The sequence below is a fragment of the Heptranchias perlo genome, chromosome 1 (assembly GCF_035084215.1).
Source record: "Heptranchias perlo isolate sHepPer1 chromosome 1, sHepPer1.hap1, whole genome shotgun sequence".
NCBI lineage: Eukaryota > Metazoa > Chordata > Chondrichthyes > Hexanchiformes > Hexanchidae > Heptranchias > Heptranchias perlo.
The window spans coordinates 12,329,729-12,343,174 of record NC_090325.1 but is presented as its reverse complement, the minus strand read 5'-3'; the positions used below and the strand labels follow the sequence as shown (position 1 = coordinate 12,343,174).

General features: G+C 45.0%; 1 protein-coding gene across 2 annotated transcripts in view; it reads left to right on the top strand.

The window, feature by feature from the left end:
• The window catches only part of adissp (adipose secreted signaling protein), a 157,867-nt gene that overhangs the window by 51,014 nt on the left and 93,407 nt on the right, over positions 1-13,446 (top strand). For both annotated transcript variants that reach the window (XM_067980714.1, XM_067980725.1), the window contains exon 3: positions 8,781-8,923. In XM_067980714.1, coding sequence (XP_067836815.1) covers positions 8,781-8,923 — 143 coding nt within the window. The remainder of the gene's footprint in view (positions 1-8,780; positions 8,924-13,446) is intronic.

The following is a 13,446-nucleotide window of genomic DNA, read 5'->3' as shown; positions in this document are numbered from 1 at the left end:
CATTATATTCTATCTGCCAAATTTTTGCCCATTCGCTTAACCTGTCAATATCCCTTTGCAGACACTTTGTGTCCTCATCGCAACTTGCTTTTCCACCTATCTTTGTATCATCAGCAAATTTGGCCACAAGACACTCTGTTCCTTCATCCAAGTCGTTGATATATATTGTAAATAGTTGAGGCCCCAGCACTGATCCCTGCGGCACCCCACTAGTTACAGATTGCCATTTTGAAAATGACCCTTTTATCCCGACTCTTTGTTTTCTGTTAGTTAGCCAATCCTCTATCCACACCAGTATATTACCCCCAACACCATGAGCTCTTATCTTGTGCTGTAATCTTTTATGTGGCACCTTATCGAATGCCTTTTTAGAAATCCAAATATACTGCATCCATTGGTTCCCCTTTATCCACTCTGCCCGTTACTTTCTCAAAGAACTCTAATAAATTTAGAGTCTAACCACCTCCCCTTGACATTCAATGGCATTACCATCGCCGAATCCCCCACCATTCTGGGGGTCACCATTGACCAGAAACTTAACTGGAACTGCCATATAAATACTGTGGCTACAAGAGCAGGTCAGAGGCTGGGTATTCTGCGGCAAGTGACTCCCCTCCTGACTTGCCAAAGCCTTTCCACCATCTACAAGGCACAAGTCAGGAGTGTGATGGAATACTCTCCACTTGCCTGGATGAGTGCAGCTCTAACAACACTCAAGAAGCTTGACACCATCCAGGACAAAGCAGCCCGCTTGATTGGCACCCCATCCACCTAAACATTCACTACCTCCACCTCCGGCGCATTGTGGCTGCAGTGTGTACCATCCACAGGATGCACTGCAGCAACTCGCCAAGACTTCTGCAACAGCACCTCCCAAACTCTACCATTTAGAAGGACAAGGGCATGAGGCACATGGGAACAACACCACCTGCACGTTCCCCTCCAAGTCACACACCATCCCGACTTGGAAATATATCGCCGTTCCTTCATCGTCACTGGGTCAAAATCCTGGAACTCCCTTCCTAACAGCACTGTGGGAGAACCTTCACCACACGGACTGCAGCGGTTCAAGAAGGCGGCTCACCACCACCTTCTCAAGGTGGATGGGCAATAAATGCTGGCCTTGCCAGCGACGCCCACTTCCCATGAATGAATTTTAAAAAAAAACATGACCGCTGTCTGGTGACTCCCACCACAAAATGTGCGTGACCTAGCCATATGGTCCAGGTTGGATCTCTGGTCTGTGCTGCTGGTTAATCTCAGCTGGGGAAATATTAACAGCAGTGCTCCTAGTATTGAGAGTAGAATATCTTCTGATTGCTATCTTGGGCTTTGGGTGTCGCTGGCAAGGCCAGGATTGTTCCCCAGAGAAGTTGGTGATGGTCCGCCTTCTTGAACCGCTGGTTTGATATAACTGAGTGGCTTGCTAGGTCCTCTAGAGGGCAGTGAAGAGTCAATCACGTTGGTGCGGAACTCGAGTCACAGGCCCAGACCGCGAAAGGGCGGCAACTTTCCTTCCCTAAAGAACGTTAGTTAAGCAGTTGGGTTTTTACAACAATCAATAGCTTTTACTAATACCAGGGTTTTATTTCCAGATTTTTAAACTGAATTCAAATTCTCAAACTGCCATGATGGGATTTGAACTTGAGTTCTCTGGATTATTAGCCCAGTAACATAACCACTGCACAACTGAACTCTGAGTGATGCTGCCATAGTCAAATAGCCTAATGACATGTGCTGTCTTCTTCCTGCGGCATGCCCGCCCCCTCAATTCCAAGGGAGTCAGCACCTTTTGGAGGAAGAATATCCCGATATGGAAATGGAGAATAAGAATCTAGATAACCTGGCGAATTAATTAATATCTGAAATATCAGTATTGTAGATTTTTAGTCACCCTTAAACTGTTCTGGTGCCTGGAACAAGTTAAAGTGGCTCCAGATGTTTTGCTCTTGGACAGCAGCACTAAAGCTGCTAATGAGCTAATAGAGTTCATAATCCAGGCTGACACTTTACTGCAACACTGAGGGAATGCTGCACTGCCGGAGGTGTCGTTTTTCATCAAAGACAATAAACTGACTGTTCTGGTGGATGTGAAAGGTCCCATATCTCGATTTGAAGAGGAGCAGGGGAGCTAGGAACAGGAGTAAGCATTCAGCCTCTCCAGCCTCTTCCGCCATTCAAATAGATCATGGCTGATCAGTATCTTAACTCCATCTACCCGGCTTGGCTCCGTAATACCCTTAATACCCTCGCCTAACAAAAATCTATCACACTCAGTTTTGAAATTTTCAATTGACCCCCAGCCTCAACAGCTTTTTGGGGGGAGAGAGTTCCAGATTTCCAACGACCTTTAGAAATGCTTCCTGACATCACCCTTGAACGGCCTAGCTCTAATTTTAACGTTATGCCCCCTTGTTCTGGACTCCCCCACCAGAGAAAATAGTTTCCCTCGATCTACCCTATCAAATCCTTTAATCATCTTAAACATATCAATTAGATCACCCCTGAACCTTCTATATTCAAGGGAATACAAGCCCAGTCTATGCAACATGTCCTCATAATTTAGCCCTTTAGCCCTGGTATCATTGTGGTGAATCTGCACTGCACCCCCTCCAAGGCCAGTATATCCTTCCTGATGTGCGGTGTCCAGAACTGAATGCAGTACTCCAGAAGGGGCCTAACCAGAGCTCTGTACAGCTGCAACATATCTTTGTATTCCAGCCCCCTTGAGCTTCGTGTCATTTAGAAACTACTCTGATCTATCTTTCTTGGGTCCAGAGTGGATGACCTCACATTGAACTCCATCTGCCACAGTTTTACTCACTCAATCTGTCAATGACCCTTTGCAACTTTCTGCTCCCATCTACACTATTTACTGTGCCACCTAATTTAGTTCTAAATGTACATTACAACAGTGACTACACTTCAAAAGTACTTAATTAGTTGTAAAGCACTTTAGGACATCCTGAGGTCGTGAAGGCTGCTATATAAATGCAAGTTCATTCTTTTTTTTTCTGAGCCACCGTTTATCCCTCAACTAACACCACCAAAGCAGGTTAACTGGTCGTTTATCTCATTACTATTAGCGAAACCTTGATGTGCGCAAACTACAGGAACGGGAAACTCGGAGCTGTGGATGAGCAGAGAGATTTAGGGGTCCAAGTACAGAAATCACTATAAGCTAGTGGACAGGTACAAAAATAATTTAAAAGGCTAATGGAATGTTGACCTTTATCTCAAAGGGGGCTGGAATATAAAGTTATGTTACAGCAGTACAGAGCTCTGGTTAGGCCCTATTTGGAGAACTGCATTCGGTTCTGGTTACTGAACATGAGTTCAAATCCGACAAGGGTAGTTTGAGAATTCGAATTCAGTTTTTAAAAAAAAATCTGTCAATAAGAAGCAGGTATCAGTAAAAGTGACCATGAAGCTGTTGAATTGTAGTAAAAACCCACCTGGTTCACTTGTCCTTTAGGGAAGCAAACCTGCCGTCCTTACCCGGTCTGGGCCTATATGTGACCCCAGCCCCACACCAATGTGGTTGACTCTTAACTGCCCTCTGAAGTGGCCCAGAAAGCTACTTGTTTGAACTGGTACAAGCGGTTCAAGGAGAAGGCCTTCTCGGGGCAATTAAGGATGGGCAATAAATGCCGGCCTTGCCAGTGACACCCGCATCCTAAGAATGTATTAGAAAAAAAATTGGCTGCCACATTTGATTACAAAAACAAAAGTGGCTACACTGCAAAAGAAATTAATTGTCCGTGAAGCGCTTTGGGACATCCTTTGGACGTGAAAGGTGCTATATAAATGCAAGTTTGTTCTCAATTTGCCAGACTCACTAAGGCAGGTAGGGACATCTCGGTCACTGGCCTTGGTGAAACATCATCGTTGGCTGCACGAAAGCAGTATGACGGGAGCTACTGGCACTAGCGCACGTTAGGTGCAGCTTAAACCATACTTGAAAACACTGCAAAGCACTGGGTGGGTTGCAGCAGAGTACAAGGGCAGTATCTAATTCCCTGTCACCTCATCCCTATGTCCAATCCTTCAAATTCCTTTTGTATCCTTCAGATAAACGTAATAAAGGTCAGTAACTGCCCTGGGTTCAATTTTCCTTTGTCCCCTGAGGGCTCCTTTATGTTGAAGGAGTGCAGCTGGTGAGCAGCTCCCCATCCATAAGCCTCGTGACTGCAGAGATGCCAAAAAAGTTACAACATGGCAACAGGCCGTTCGGCCCAACTAGTCCATGTCTGTGTTTACCCTCCACCCGAGAAAATAGTTCCGATCCCATTTACCCACCCTGTTCCTGTATCCCTTCAACCCCTTTTACTTCATCAACCAATGGCAACAACAACCAATGGCAACAAGAACCTATGGAATTGTGGGGTCCACAAATCTGCCATCCAATCAAATCCTTCTTGTCATGCCGACGAAATACAGGGAGCCCGTCTGCAGTTGTTTCTCCATATTACACAGTGGGGCCCACCTGGCACTAGTAGAACCCAAATCTAAACAGCGGAGAATGGGGGGAAGGAGAGTTGGTGGGGGGAGTGGGTTGTCTTTTCCACTCCCCCACACTGAAACCAAAGAGGGAAGTCTAAAAGGATCTTGAATCTAGTTCAACCTTAATTCAGCCGCATCTTTTGAGCCCCATCGTCTGTACCACGGAGAAGGAAAAGAGTGTTTTCGTGATGCTACTATCACCTCTTAAGTTCCCCTCCGTCACACACCGTCCTGCCTTAGACATATATCGGCGTTCCCTCTCGTCGCTGGGTCAATATCATCAGAGGCCAGTTGTCTCTCCCATACCACTCTCTTGCTGAGGTCAGCTAATTCATCACAGACTGGGAATAGAAGACAACATCGTGTGCCTTGATTTCAACACTGGAGAATGAGGGCAGGGGGACGAATGTGCAGGGGTATTTGAAAGATAATTTGAGGAAAATATGGAGCAGCAATGACAACAGTTGTGCTGGCAAAACAAACAAGGTGGGTTGCAGGTGAGAGAGATTGGAGGCCTGAAGTGAGAGAAGGATTGTTTATCAAATAACTGGTGGTTGTTGTTGTTGTTCCCAGGTCCAGGAATGTGGAAGGGGTGGTGCACTCTCCCCAGATATGGGTATGCAAGCTTTTGGCTGGAGTTGGGCTCCATTGAGAGTATAGGATTGTTAAAAGGGGCAAGAAATGATTTGCACAAAAGGATTCTCCAGCACTGGAGGAATAGTCAGAGGAGCCAGTTGGTTCTGTTCTGCTGAGTTTGAGAGTGTTGTGTACAAGATGAAAGAAGGCATGAAGAATATAATGGGTAAGACGCCCTGTGTCTGGCCTGCATTCTTTGCAGAGGCATGGGTAATTTTTTCTTAAACTCATTTGGGTGTTTATGTGCAACCTGAACAATATGCTTAAGAATCTCCAAGCCAATGTACAGAAATAGAGTTTCTGTTTGCTTGTGTTGGAGTGCACCTGTCCCTCTCCTTGTTTGGATACTCCCCACTTCTCCAAGTCCAGAAGGCTCAATGTAGGTTACCCAAGGCTTAGTGTCCTCCCTCTGCCTCAAGTGTGTGAAAGGGTATTGCTGGAGTATAACCAGCTAATATCACAGCTTGCCACATGCAACATTGGCAAACTTGCCTAGCTAGAACCATTTTGCCAACTTGCACAAGGCCATATTTGGTGCCCATCTATAGTTGGCCTGAGAAGGTGGTGGTGGTGGTGGGCCGCCTTCTTGAACTACTGCAGTATGGAATAGAATAGGAAGAACCCAAGCCCCACTCTGCATCCTGGTTAGATGAGTCAGACTGGCTGACCGATCATCAACACAGCCCTGGACTGAGGGCCTTGGACTGGCCTGGGTCAGGTCTGCCGTGGAGGGTTGATTTGGTTCCAATCTTCCGTTATCAAGTGTGTTGCCTTGAAGCCGCCTGGACCCGAAAGAGACCCAGTTTACCGTCAAAAGAATGTTGGCCCTAGGTAGTATGAAGATAGTGAGGGCAGTAAGGGAAGAAAATATCTCTATTTAATAAAACAAAAGAGAGTCAACATTTTGAGTGCAGTTGGATCTTGATGAGCATGTTGGAACAGGAAACCTTCTGCTATAATGAGGATCCTGGTAGTAACAAGACTTACGACAACGGAAGAGCAGACAATCCCCGTTAGATGCTTTCTTCTCTTCCTTCCCCCTCCCCCATCTCATAATATTACATAGCCCTTTTTTTTAATCCTCTTTCTTCTGCCCCCCGCCCCCCGCCCCAGGGAGACAACATCACAGTGAAGACCCTCCATCCACCTTAAACTTTTCCCACCCAGAGAGAAGAATTGAACCACTGCCCTTCCACTATACCGGCTGCCTGGTAAATACTTCTCCCTCATTGGATGTTGACGGGGTTACTGCTGTAGGGTGTCAAACTTAGGGAGAGAGAATAGTTACTTGGTTTTCCTACTCAGATGTACTCGGTGTAAAGGCAGCCTTTAGCTAGGCCCTAGCCTCTGTAATTCCCTCCCTAAACCCCTCTACTGCTGTCTCCTTTACAATGCTCTTTGACCAAGCTTTTGGTCACCTGTCCTAATATCTCCTTAAGTGGGCTCAGTGTCAAATTTTATTTGATAACGTTCCTGTGAAGCGCCTTGGGGCAATTTTACTACGTTAAAGGCGATTTATATAAATACAAGTTGTTATAATTGAACTGCTGTTGCAGCAACTGGTTATAGTAAACGGAGAAGTGGTTTGACTGAGTGGAATTATGTGCTTGGATGGAGCGGGCATTTTGGTTGGATGCTGCTGCAGTGGTGCTAAAAGATCCTTGGTGTATGACAGGTGGCTGAAGTTACTGAGTAATAGATTTCAGTCAACGGCCCTGCCATCGGATCCACCTCTGGAAACCGGCAAAGGAGATTGGAGTTGGGATCTCCCTGTGTGCATTAGTAATAAACTGTGAAGTTCCTCTGATAAGGGGTTAGTCCCTTGATTAAAATTGAGGTCAGTTATTAATGTTGAAAGTTGTGATGTACTGTATTGTGTTTTTTAAGCTTGCAAGCTTCTCTGGTTACACCTCAACTGTATCATAGTGTCGATACAGTACAGAAGGAGACCATTCGGCCCATTGTGCCTGTGCCGGCTCTTTGGTAGAGCTATCCAGTTACGCCCACTCCCCTTCTCTTTCCCCATGGCCCTGCAAATTTTTCCACGTCAAGTATTTATCCATTGCCCTTTTAAAAGTTACTATTGAATCTGTTTGTACCACCCTTTAAGGCGGTCCGAAAATTAATCTGTTATATACAGCGTCCCAGATTTCTGAGTATGTTATTCTTTGACCTCTCCCTCCCCCCACCCCCCTTTCTACGCAGCCTCCATATTTGAGTTTGGGAGAAGAAGAAGCATGGGATTGGGGTCGTGCTCCTAATTGCTTTCTAATGATCTCTGGTGGACTTTGGCCGAGGGCAACATTGTGTTTGGTTGTTCAAGGGTCCCCATAGTTGAAAGTAGATAGGTAGAAAGAAAGACACAAGCATTTGTATTGCACCTTTCATAATCTCAGGATGTCCCAAGCTTTACAGCCAATTAAGTACTTTTTGAAGTGTAGTCACTGTTGTAATGTAGGAAACACAACAGCCAATTTGCGCACAGCAAGATCCCACAAATAATGAAATAAATGACCAGATCATCTGTTTTAGTGATGTTGGTTGAGACATAAATATTGGCCAGGACATTGTGGAAAACTTTCCTGCTCCTCTTCGAGATAGTGCCAAGAGATATTTTACTTGAGAGGGCAGTCAGAGTCTCGGTTTAACGTCTCAACCAAAAGACGGCACCTCTGACAGTGCAGCATTCCCTCAGTACTATACTGGAGTGTCAGCCTGGATTATGTGCTCAAGTCTTTGAAGTGGGACTTGACCCCATAATCTTCTGACTCCGAGGTGAGAGTGCTACCAACTGAGCCACAGCTGACACCTAATGCTCCCAGTGTAAACATCAAGCAACCCAGGCTTGGTAGAGCACAGCTCTCTGTCCACTGATCACAACCCTGTCTCACTCTGCACTGTCTCTAGCTCTTTCTACGAAATCAACAAACACCAGGGTCAGTCTTGTAAAACTTTGCCCTTGGTACGGTTGGTTTAGTGCCTCCGACTGTGGTGTCTTGACAGGAGAAGCATTACATCCAACATCTCCCGGAGTATAGCATCTTTGTATACATAGTACAACTTCGCTTTAATGCTCTCCCATTATCTGAGAAGCTAATTAAAGGTTTTAGTGGGAGTTGAGGGCTGGGTTGGGGGCAGGAGAAATAAAGGTTCAACAGTTAAGATTCAGGCTTAATTTTCAAGTTCTGTGATGGAGAGTTCAGTGAAGCCAATCAGCCCACCACCATGAGAAACCATCCAGGAATCTATTTAATACTTTATATCTAATTTATTTAATACCCAGTTAATTTTCAGTTCCATTTGTGAAACATTTCTTTTAAATCAGTTCCATGCTTGCCTTAGGGGAAAATGGTAAATTCTCTTTGAATTATTTAGTTGCAGAATAAAATTTCAATTCCTCTTGGAGCGGATTGCGAGTAGAATTGTTTTTTTTTTCATGACGCAGCAAATCCGAGCTTGGTGTGACCTTTAGTTTTACTGGGAGTAGGTTGAGCTGAAGGATGGTCGTCTATGGCTCAGGCTCCAACAGGATGGAATTATTCTCAGCCTGGCGCTGAAGGAGTTAATGGTGGGTGGGTGTCTCTCTCTCTCCTTCTTCTGTTCTGGTAAAAACCTGCGTTTCTGTTCCTTTGCCTCTTCAGGTACAAAGCCCAAGACTGGGGGCGTTCGCTTTGGACCCGAGAGCCATGAGGAGGGAACAGCCACTCATGTTCACTTCGAAGAGAAATTACATGACTCTGTTGTCATGGTGATCCAAGAGGAAGATGGGAGTTTTTTAGTGAAGGTGAGATCTTGGTGATTACACCCACGGCTAGTTGTTAAATTCATATCTAACTTATACAATCTCTTTCTTCCTTTCTTCCTTTTTTAATGCCAGTTATCTGTCCGCCCCCTCCTCTACCTCTCCTGAATGGTTCCATGCACGCCAGTCACACTCGAGTAGCCGCTGGTCACGTGAGCTTGCAGCGAGCGACTGTGTGGTGCACCACACCTAAGCCTGATCAAGATCAAACATAAAATCATGAATATTACAGCACAGAAGGAGGCCATTCGGCCCGTTGTGCCCATGCCGGCTCTTTGAAAGAGCTCTCCAATTAGTCTCACTCCCTTGCTCTTTTTCCCCATTGCTCTGCAAATTTTTCTCCTTCAGAAGGGAATTGGATAAATGCTTGAAAGTTACTGTTGAATCTGCTTCCACCACCCTTTCAGGCCGTGCATTCCAGATCATTACAACTCGTGTTTTAAAAAAAATTCTCATCTCCCCCTTCTTGCTAATTATTTTAAATGTGTCTCCTCTGGTTACCAATCCTCCTGCCAGTGGAAACAGTTTCTCCTTATTTACTCTATCAAAAGCCTTCATAATTTTGAATGCCTCTATCACATCTCCCCTTAACCATCTCTGCTGTAAAGAGAACAACCCCAGCTTCTCCAGTCTCTACATAACTGAAGTCCTTCATCCCTGGTACCATTCTAGAACACCCAATGTCTGTACATACCTAGTTCCAGCAGGACTTCCTGGATGGTTTCTACAGCTCCGAGGTTGAGCTTTGTAGCTGTTCGTTGCAGTTACTGTAGCTGTACAAACAGTCACTGCTCGACCAACGGCCCTACAGTCTGGTCTGTTAGGAATTGTGGGCCTTCACAGTGCAGCCTCTTTACAGGGAGACCGTCGATGTGGAAGAACAGCAGAGTTAGCTCACTCTCCCAATATCCAGTACTAACACATGGAATGGCCTTGAGTGGAGGGAAACTCTAGAACCATTTAAGAAATGGTTGAACACCAGTAGCTATGTTGGGGGGAGGGTGGTTGGAGTTGGAATCTGTAGTTTTTTTAAAAATCCTGGATGGATGAGGTGGTTGGAGGCAAATAGCCTTTCTCAACAGTGTCCATCTTGTGACCTTTTATGACCTTGTGATAAGCGGCCTATTTGACGGTGAATATTCTGATAAATCCTGCAATTGTGAAGAGGCTGTGTGTTTAGCTCTGTCTGTGTCGATTGGCAATGTTCCACTTCCAGGTAAGTTAGCCTCCAATAAACCAGAGAAGTAATTGTCATTTCTTCCCTTTTTAAGTGCACTTTGCAACAGGGAAATTAAATAATTGAGCCGCGTCGTTTGTGGCAGTTATTTCCGAGTTAGTGCATCTGATGGTGATTTTTCCTTCACTTTAATGTTCTGACCAGCAAGGCGAGCTAAACAATAATAATCGAAGGGATTGTGTGACAAGTTCCAAATGAGTAAAGATTAGTGAGTAATATAGCAAAATGCAGATGTGATTTGAGTGTTCCTCCTGTTGCATGTGTTAGCAGTATATCACAAAAGGAAATCTGTTAGCCCTCGCCAACTGATTTTATTTTACTGGGGTAGGGTTTCAGTGATAGTCTCTCCTCTCCCCCTCATACTCTCGCCTCAGAGATTGTGAAAGTTTATTTAAATCCCTTTTGTATAGTGTATCGGCTAAGAGTGAGTAATCCCAGAACAACTGACGCAAGGAACTCTCCCTATTTATATTGTCCTTTGCCTCTGCTTTCAATAGTGACCAGTTCACAAGACAGATGGAGAGGGGAAGGCCTTTCGGCCCCTCTTGGCTTCTCCATTCAGAAACACCCTTCAGTTTCCCCCCCCCCACCATCAGCCAGTTGTTGAATGATTGCAAGGTTTCAGGAGTTCCTTTGATCTCCCTGACATATAGGCCACCACTCAGTTGCCTCCTTTCAATGCTGATGTGGGCATCAGTGGCGAGACCAACGTTTATTGCCTATCCCTAGTTGCCCTGAGAAGGTTTTGATACAGCTGAGTGCCTTCAAGTGACTGTTAAGAGCCTGGGGTGGGTCTGGAGTCACGTATAGGCCAGAACGGGTAAGGACAGCAGGTTTCCTTCCCTAAAGGACATTTGTGAACCAGTTGGGATTTTATGACAATCCCCACAGCTTGATGGAATCCTTTGACCTATTTATAATGTTGCTTCATGGGTCTTCCCTGGTAACAACATCTCCAGATCTATTATCCTTACTTTTGCTCACTGCCACTTCTTACTCCGATCGACCCTAATGTTCAAGTTGTGTCTTCTGATATTTGAAACCATTGCCCCAGTAAGTAATTTGCCTAAAACAACTTTGTCAATTCCCTTCGTAAGTTTGAAAACGCCAGTTAGCTTAAATTAAGGCTACAACTTAAAATAAATGGATACACCTTGGGGTGAACTTTCATGTTCAGTAGTGCTTGATATTGTAACTCACATCTTTAATTGATGAGCCTGGGTGAAGGGTCAGATATGAGCTCTTGCCTCTATTTTGTTTCTAAATTGAGAATTGTAACTGAAGGACCACAGTGAGATTGGAAAGAGTAGGGGAGAAGATGACGCCAATTAAAAGCTTTCACGAAGCCCGTTTGGTGGCAGTTTAGGCCAATGATACTTGAACGTATAATCCGGGCTGACACTTCAGTGCAGTACCGAGGGAGTGCTGTGTTGTCACAGGTGCCATCCTGCGGGTGAGATACGTAACTGAGGCCCCGTCTGCCTGTCAGGTGGACGTTAAAGATCCTGTGGCGCACTGAGAGAGGAGCAGGAAGTTCTTCCAGTATCCTGGCCAATATCCATCTACAACAACACCGAAAAGACCGATTCACCATTGTTCAACTCATTGCTGTTTGCAGAACCTTGCTGTGGGCAAAATGGCTGCCATTTTGTCGTCCTAACCACAATGACTGCGCTTCAAAGTAACGCATTGTCTGTGAAGTAGTTTGGGACGTCCCGAGAGATATAATTTCAAATTTATAGGATCGTAGAAAGGTTACAGCATGGAAGGAGGCCATTCGGCCCATCGAGTCTGCGCCAACTCTGCGTAAGAGCAATCCAGCTAGTCCCACCTCCCCGCCCTTTCCCCGTAGCCCTGCAAATTTTTCCCTTTCAAGTACTTATCCAGTTCCCTTTTGAAGGCCATGATTGAATCTGCCTCCACCACCCCCTCAGGCAGTGCATTCCAGATCCTAACCACTCGCTGTGATTTTAAAAAAAAAGGTTTTCCTCATGTCACCTTTGGTTCTTTTGCCAATCACCTTAAATCTATGTCCTCTGACCCTTCCGCCAATGGGAATAGTTTCTCTCTACTCTACCACTGTCAAATCTCCTCGCAACTGTCTCTGTTCGAAGGAGAACAACCCCAACTTCTCCAGTCTATCCATGTAACTAATGTCCTTCATGCCTGGAATCATTCTAGTAAATCTCTTCTGCACCCTCTCTAAGGCCTTCACATCTTTCCTGAAGTATAGTGCCCAGAACTGGACACAATACTCCACTTGTGGCCGAACCAGTGTTTTATAAAGGTTCATCATGACTTCCTTGCTTTTGTATTCTATGCTTCTATTTATAAAGCCCAGGACGTATGCTTTTTTAACCGCTTTCTTAACCTGCCCTGCCACTTTCAATGATTTGTTCACATATACCCCCAAATCTCTCTGTTCCTGTACCCCTTTTAGAATTATACCCTTTAGTTTATATTGCCTCTCCTCATTCTTCCTGCCAAAATGTATCATTGCACTTTTCTGCATTAAATTTCATCTGCCAGGCGTCCACCCATTCCACCAGCCTGTCTGTCCTCTTGAAGTCTATCACTATCCTCCTCACTGCTTACTACACCTACAAGTTTTGTCATCTGCAAATTTTGAAATTGTGCCCTGTACACCCAAGTTCAAGTCATTAATATATATCAAAAAAAGCAGTGGTCCTAGTACCGAGCCCTGGGGAACACCAATGTATACTTTCCTCTAGTCCGAAAAACAACCGTTCACCACTACTCTCTGTTTCCTGGCACTTAGCCAATTTCGTATCCGTGCTGCCACTGTTTCTTTTATTCGATGGGCTTCAATTTTGCTGATAAGCCTATCATGTGGCACTTTATCAGATTCTTTCGAATTCTTTGACGTGTTAGGTGATGTCAAGTTTGGGCTTGGAGGCCTTAGGTTGTGGGAGTAAGGGAAGACTGAGGGAAATAGTTATGTGGTAGTGAGGTCCTGGGAAATAATGAGTTAGGGTAGGAGATAGTTCACTGGGTCTTGATTTCAACCTTCCAATTAATGGATTGCCATTGATGTGCAGCGCTGCGGGTCATGCTTGTACACTGAGCTTCGCACACCGATACCCGATGGCAGTATTAGAACGTCTTCAAAAACATATTAAAGTTCAGTATGAAAATGCAAAAAAATTCAAGGCAAAGATAAGTTAGGTTTGAAGATTGCACACGATTGAATGTTAAAATATACAATTTGTTTTTTTTCTTTGACAATTCTCCACGCACGCACTCCTAC